We start from the raw sequence: 7,486 nt of genomic DNA on the forward strand, positions 1-7,486 counted from the left end.
GAGAATGTCACGAACAAACTTCTAAACAAGGTGTTTGATGTAATGCTTATGTATGTCCGTGTCGTTTGGCATGTTCATGCCTTGTACAACATGTAAAGGGGCGGCCGAAGGCTTAATAGTCCCATTTTAGTTGGGTTGGTGGCCTCTTTAGGCTTGTAAATAAAGGTTGTGTCATGTAGACACGTGCGAGAGCTTTTCGGTCTGTAATGGACCATTTTACCCTTTGTTGTGCCACTGTTCAGAGCTTGTAAAGTCTGTTTGTAATTTGCTTTGTCTATGAAGTGTTTTTCGGACATGTTTGCTTGTGGATCCCGTTTGAGGCGTTCTCTTTAACCCGTTCTCTCTTTTGTTGGTCCTAAGGGACAATGGGAGGCTTCGGGGAGGCTGACCTTTGCGGACGGACGCGCAAGGGTGCCGCACGACTTAGGCAAAACCAGCTAAGTCCGTGTCAATGTGGTAAGGAGCAGATGCACGTTCCTGTGGAGGACTGACTCGTTGGGACACCGGAAAGGACCAGGGGAATCCTTTCCAGCAATGGTTCTCAGAGTTACCTTCTTGGTGTACTCTTCCTTCCATGCCTCGCCACCAACAACAGTGCATGTGCTTCGTCTTCCCCACCCCTTCCCTTCGCCCCTTTAAAGCAAAGAATCCATCTTTAATGCCTGTGTGTGGAGAGAGCACGTGCTGGCCCAATCATGGAGGGTTCCTGCACCGGCACTGCATGTGCCCCAATCACTACCTGCCCACATCCATCATCCATCCCTTGCCTTCATGACTCCTCACTTTGAAGCTATCCATATATGAACTCTCTTCCTTAACACATCCACCGCACGCAACCATCTGACACAATGAGCAATGCTCCTTCTCCACCCGCCGCTACGTCTTGTTCTCGCTCCTGGTAAAGATTCACGACCGCTGTGTCCATGAAACTTGATCCTACATATGATAAGCTCTTCTTGCATGCCCGTACTGATGTGATCTGGGTTTGTCGGAAGGTCTGTAAGCGAGGATTCGTTGAGGAGGTACGTGAACTATGCGAGCGAGAGATGCATTCAGGAGCTCTTATCGGCCTCCGAGTCCAGCGATGGTTGGAAGGTCTTGACGTTTCGGAATGGCGTTGAGATCTCGAGGAGGAGCTCAGCCTCGCTGCACGTCTTCAGAAGCCGCTGGCTTCTCCGCTCGGTTTCCCCACAGCAGTTCTTCATGGTCGCCAACGCCATTGATGCCGCTAAGGTCAGTTCAAACACGTCGTTATGCTCTCCCTCATCTACGGATAGTAGTAGTTCAGAAAAGATGGAACGAGAAGACGAACTGTGTTGGGATCATTAGATCGGTAGGTGAACAATTAACTCATCCCACGAGACTCCACATGGCATGTTTCTTGGTAAGAACTTACATCGAGTGCGTTGCCGGACATGGATGTGATGGAGAACATCCACTCGAGTTTCTCAGGATACTCGAAGAAGACCATACGACCAGCTTGGGCATTCCCACCGTCTGCTTCCTGAGCTGAAAACTGAAGCCTCGTGCTATGATCTTCTCGAACGCTTGCCATATTGACTCGCACCATCTTCTCTCTTCCACTCCAGCAATGGGATCCGGATCTGGTGGAAGCAAAACACATCAAGGACCTCAATGACAACCTCAGGATCATTGCACTGAGGTTTGGTGACGCATCGAAGCCGCTCTTCAAGAAGCGAGAATTCGTAGTCTACGAGCGCCGTGAGAGTCTGGATGATGGAACCCTAGTGAGACTCCTCTCAGCCCTGTCAGCACATCAACAAAACCCTGTGAACTTACACTCTCTGTATACATTATAGGTGGTGGCTGTGGCTTCTCTGCCTCATGAAATAGCTGCAGGATTGCAGCCAAAGAACGGTAATGCCATTCGAGGGCTGTTGCTTCAGTCTGGATGGGTGGTGGAGAAGCTTGAAGATGACTCTTGCGTGGTGACGTATGTTGTTCAGGTAGGTAATCAAATCATACTGTTGCTCACTACTTTTCTGCATCTACTTTCTTCTCGAAAGGAATAACCCTGCAAACCATAAACCTAACCCTTATCAGATAAACAGTACATTGACATCCGAAATGACAAGTTGTGAGATTTCTTGTTCAGGTTCTTGTGGAATTCATGTGTTGCTCACTTGATCTTATATTTCTTTTACGGCAGTTGGATCCGGCTGGTTGGCTGCCCAAGTGTTTTGTGAACAAGCTCAACACTAAGCTGGTCATGATCATTGAAAACCTAAAGAAGTTGGCACAAACCTGCCCGGTGGACAGAGAAATGTGAATGTGGATTACTGAAGTTAGTAGTAAATACACGAGTAAATAAATTTATATAGGTATGATCTCATGTTTCTTTGTGACCTCCACAAAATCTCTACCAAATCCCACCCTAAGATCATGACTTGGAGATGCACTCATGCCAGCCATTCATTCACTCCACGAGCTTGAACTTTTAATGGAACCACTAACAATCTAAATTAGATGGATTTGTATGCTTGTAATTGTGCTAATAAACATGGATGGCAAAAAGTGTCTATCCGACATAAATTATCAGTGTAAGCACATCAAGGTTGACAGATGGCACAACTGTTGGATGATTTTATTGAAAACACTCATATTTATTATTTTTTCTCAAAAGAAAACCCAATGACTTGAATAATCATGGTACAGATCGATTTATCCATTTAGATCATTGCATCTTATGATCATAGGGTGTCACCAAGATTAACAGAAAAAAGTAACATTCGAGTCGATGATCGAAAGATATTTTTAATATTATTCGAAACGAACGTATATATATATATATATATATATCAAATGTTTTCCACGTGCGAATAATTAGCTATATATATTTGGCTTCGCGATCGAAAGTCTACCCAATATCATTTCTGCAGAGCCTCGAGGTGAAACCCCACTCCAAGGATGGGACCTCCGAGAGGGATCGGTCGGGCCGCAAATCCTCCAAGAATCACGAGCGCGGACGCGATTCATCCGAGGATCATTACCGCGATCGGGATAGCACCCCCACCACCACCACGGTGGCATCAAGAACTCGGACGACAACCGCCACTACCGCCTCAGAGGTCTTTCACCCTCTGACACCTTCACCGACCCAGGCCCTGACCACAGCGAGTGCTCCTCCAGCCGGCCGCGGGACTCGGTTGATCGCAAGCGTTTAGAGGAGCGGCACAGCTACTCCTCGAATAAGCGGAAGAAGCACGGGGACGAGGAGGGTCTGGAGAAGAGCGGGAAGAGTGCTAGGGTTTCCGATGTGGAGAGATACGCCGAAAAGGAGAGGCGGCGTTTCAAGTTAATGGCCCGTGGAGGATTAAAATCGAGATCATAATGAGGATAGATTATATGAGAGGTACTCGAGGAGTAGGAGGGAAGACAGGTCGAGTGATAGGGAAGAGAGGAGAGAGGAAAAGAGGGTGAAAGGTGATATTATAAGTGATGGAGAAGATAAGAAGAAACCGAGGATAGGGAAAAGATTACAGATGCTGTGAATGTTGAGAGGAAAAGAGGGTGAAAGGTGATATTATTAGTGATGGAGAAGATAAGAAGAAACCGAGGAAAGAAGGGAAAAGATTACTGGTGCTGTGAAGGTTGAGAGGAAAGATTCCGTTGATGATGACAAATTTCTTCACAAGAAAGAGGCAAAGGATGAGCCTAGATCTAAAGATAGGGTTACGGAAGGGGATGTGGAGAGATCCCGTGATGACAGGATGCTGGCTGTGAACTCTCAGAACAGAACAATCGATCAAGTTGAAAAAGATAACCTGGGTAATTTAGCTTTGGAGAAAGAAAGTGACACTTTCAATGTAAGGACCTATTGGTTTTCTCACTTCCCTTTAATATATTTAATCAGAATTAAAATACAATGTGAGATGCCCTTTTTGTTTTGTTTTTTAATTTGTCATCTTATAGACAAACAGAAGTTTGACTTTCTATCTAATTATAGTTAATGAAGTATCTTTATCCACTTCAATAAAGCATGAGATTGACTTCAATCAGTTACCTGGTTTGCTTTAGATACAGCTTAAAGTAACTGAAGCTCTTGAGGGATTTACTGAGGCTGAGAAGAGGAAACAAATGTAGGACTAACAACAAGCTAACACATGTAAATAAGGAAAACCTTGCCACAATAAATTCAAATGAAAAATAAATTTTGTAAAATGATGAAAAATTACAATTGCATATATGCTGCATCCTGTGTACTGAATATGGTCAACAGGTCTATGAGTTACCTCACTTTACATCCACATGTTCCCTAGTTTGTCACATAGTATCTGAAATGTATGGCTTTTCAATAAGCATTGATATGGCATACACTTCATGTAATGTGGTGCTAGTTGATGCGCTAAGTCAAAGGAGCTAAAACTTGCATCAGCATGTTGGAATTTGGTATAAAAATCCTATTATAGCCTGTTCAAGGGTGTCTGAGATTTATCAAATCTAACTAAACATCATTCTACATGAAGTATATTTTTAAAATTATACACTTCTGATGATATTTCTGTGGACATCAATTTCACTACTGTTTTATGAACTATTTGTTGTTGTCTTGAAGTGATTGGGTCAAGGATGGTGATCACTAATTGGACCTAAGTTTTGGACATCATTAAATTTGATGCAGACTAGTTGTGTTATTATAATCTGAACAGTTCCCAATTCCAGAGGAATATATCGAGAAGATGTTGATTTCTTTAAGCATGTAAGTCTATCTCCCAAATAAGAATTTGGTTTGTAAGCATGTTTGGTCAATTCAAGAGATGAAGTTTCTGAATCCTATAATGTTTCTTTCGTTTAGGTACTAGTTTGAATGTTTTTGTAATGGAATAGCATCCTTATACTATTATTTTAGTCAAGAAATGTATGTAGTGTGATCGGCCGGCAGTTGTTTGTATAACTTTACATTGGCAAAAAATCTTGGACTGAATTTACAATTTGTTTCTGGCTATTCAAAATGAAAATTGAGTGGATGGTTTGCAACCAAGGTGTTTATAAAGAATAGGTGTCATTTGTGGTGCTATTGAATATCCCAGACCATGGGCTCAAGTGGTTTTGCTTGTTTGAGAACTTGAAATATATGAGCCACTAAGTACGTAGATATCCTTATAATGTCATCATGTCCTCCTTTGCCAGTCACTTGAGAAGACTTACTGACAACTCCTTGGGCGATAAATAGTTTACTTCTAAATTCTATCACTCTATAATAGTTAAGACTTTATTTTTCTTGTTCAACTTGATGAGCATCAAGTTTTCCTTCTTGTTAAGAAGTCAACTGTGTGATTTTGTCTTGATAGTCTTCTTCTGAAGTTTGATGTTTTAGTTGTACTTTATGATAAACTTTTTAGTTCCATTAGCTAGTTTTTAAATTAATGTGTTCTCTTTTTTTTTGAAGTCAATAACTTTTTTTTTTCATGCCAGAGTTTTTGCAACCATTCCTATGAATTACTTGGGGTCTTGCAGGTTGTTGCCCAGGAATCATTCACGTTGGTATCAAAGGTTTCTACGAGATCTGTTGCATCTCACCGTTCTCTTCTTACCAAAGTATCTTCATTTACTACCACAAATGAAAATGCAGGAGTTAGTATTAGATCTGATGAGGTTCCTTCAAATTCCAGTACCGATGGCACAGAAACTTCAGTTCCTCCCAAAAGTGGCAGCTTGTCTCTTGATGCTTTAGCAAAAGCTAAAAGAGCACTACAACTGCAGAAAGAATTGTCTGAGAAGTAATAGAAGATTCCCTATTGGTAATTATACTATGATGTTTTCCTCCAGTCATGCATCATTGTTCATTCTCTCTTTGTGCAATTAATTTAAGTGTTTTTTATTTACATTTACAGCTAAACAAACATGTTAGCTCGAGCACTGCCCAGGTAGCATCCAATAAAGATGGAGGTAAAGTTCCTCTAGCAGGTGTAGCCCAACCTGGCCATTCTGGCTTGCGGAGTTCTGCCTTCGCACCCATGTTTAGACAGTTCCAGGACAACCAGGGGATGCAACATCGGAAAATCTATCTGCTGCAGGTGGTATGGTTGTCCTTCCTGGGCTCACAAATATACGGTAAGATTGAAGTTGTAAAGCGAGCACAATAACTTGCTGCCGGGATGGGGTTTTGTCAGGACCCAGAGTTTGCACCTCTTATTAACATGTATCCTGGACAGTTGCCAGTTGACATGGCTGTAACCTGTGAAGGCTCCTGTTCTGCACTTAGATGCATAGGCTCCTCTTAGTAACTTGTTTTTTTTCCCCTTCTTAGTTTTGATTTGTGATGTATGCTAGTACTGTAACAACAAAGTTTCACTTTCGGTTTCAGGTCAACATTAACAAGCAGAAGAAAGAAGCATTTCAAATAATTAAACCGGATTTAGATGAGCATCTACATCTCATTTTGATTAGTGCATGGGTTCAAATAAGACAAAGCTGTTAAGACCAAGGTAAATGGTCAAAGCAGGCAGAGATTATAAACTTCAAGGTGTGGTTCAATATATTGTTTTCTACTGTATCTTTTGATGGCACAGATGCCTTTGTACTGTCAGCTTGCCTTTGTATGGGTGTTTTGTTCTGCAGAGTCATTTTGGGGAAGCACAAGCAAAATAGTTGAAGATCTAGCAGACTCAGCTTGTGAAGGCAAAGGCGTCTTGCTGAGCCTGCCCCACCATCACCACTACCACCACAACCTCTAAAGCTAACAAAGAAAGAACAAAAGAGCCTGCCCCACCACCACCACCACCACCACCACCACAACCTCTAAAGCTAACAAAGAAAGAACAAAAGAAGCTCAGGACGCAGAGGCGTATTGTGGAAGAGTGAGACATGCAAGAAATGACCAGACAAGGCCTTTAGAGGCTTTTAAGTCAGAGGTCAAAATGAGCAACTTGATGAAAGTTCTTGCTTCTGAAGCAACTCAAGATCCAACAAAGCTTGAAATGGAGATTCGTAGTGCTGCTGCTGAGTGCGAACAAGCACATGTTGATAGAAACATTGCTCGCAAGCTGACCCCTGCTGAACGGTGTGAAAAGAAAGAGAAGAAGCTTTATGATGATCCCAATTCAGTGGAGACTTTTGTCTGTGTGCAGGACCAGGGACTTATCTCACCTCCAAACACAGGTTGTCCTGTGATATCCAAATTCACTGGAGACTTTTTGTCTGTGAATGCTCAGGAGAACCAACTGACAGGTTGTGCTGTGATATCAGATGACATTAGTGTTGTGGTTGTGGAAGGAGTTAGAAAATCATTAAAAAGATATGGAAAGTTGATGCTGAGAAGGGTAAACTTGGTTGCTACAGTTGGCAACGAGGAAGAGCTTGGTGAGGAAACAGATGGCCCTTCTAACAGTTGTGTCTTGGTGTGGCAGGGTAGTGCTGCTAGAAAGTCTTTGTTGATGCTGGATTTCCACATTACTGGGATCTGGCTATCAACTTCTGGGAAGAACTGTTCCAATTCAGTAACCTGGTAGAGTTCAATTGAACC

General features: G+C 42.4%; 1 protein-coding gene and 1 pseudogene across 2 annotated transcripts; both read left to right on the forward strand.

Moving 5' to 3' along the window:
• The first annotated feature begins 762 nt into the window (after positions 1-762).
• On the forward strand, positions 763-6,248 carry LOC135676199 (uncharacterized). 2 transcript variants are annotated; one of them, XM_065187111.1, is made up of 8 exons: positions 763-898; positions 996-1,233; positions 1,590-1,748; positions 1,821-1,967; positions 2,171-3,827; positions 5,479-5,514; positions 5,594-5,762; positions 5,856-6,248. In XM_065187111.1, the coding sequence occupies exons 1-5, from the start codon at positions 849-851 to the stop codon at positions 2,288-2,290; spliced, it is 714 nt and encodes a 237-aa protein (XP_065043183.1). In that variant the 5' UTR covers positions 763-848; the 3' UTR covers positions 2,291-3,827; positions 5,479-5,514; positions 5,594-5,762; positions 5,856-6,248. The 2 variants fall into 2 exon arrangements, with proteins under 2 accessions (XP_065043183.1, XP_065043182.1); XM_065187110.1 differs by having other exon boundaries at positions 5,479-5,762.
• Positions 2,522-7,483, forward strand: LOC103987652 (protein RDM16-like; annotated as a pseudogene).
• Positions 7,484-7,486: the final 3 nt, after the last annotated feature.

This window comes from Musa acuminata, chromosome BXJ1-6, assembly GCF_036884655.1.
Source record: "Musa acuminata AAA Group cultivar baxijiao chromosome BXJ1-6, Cavendish_Baxijiao_AAA, whole genome shotgun sequence".
Taxonomy (NCBI): Eukaryota; Viridiplantae; Streptophyta; class Magnoliopsida; order Zingiberales; family Musaceae; genus Musa; species Musa acuminata.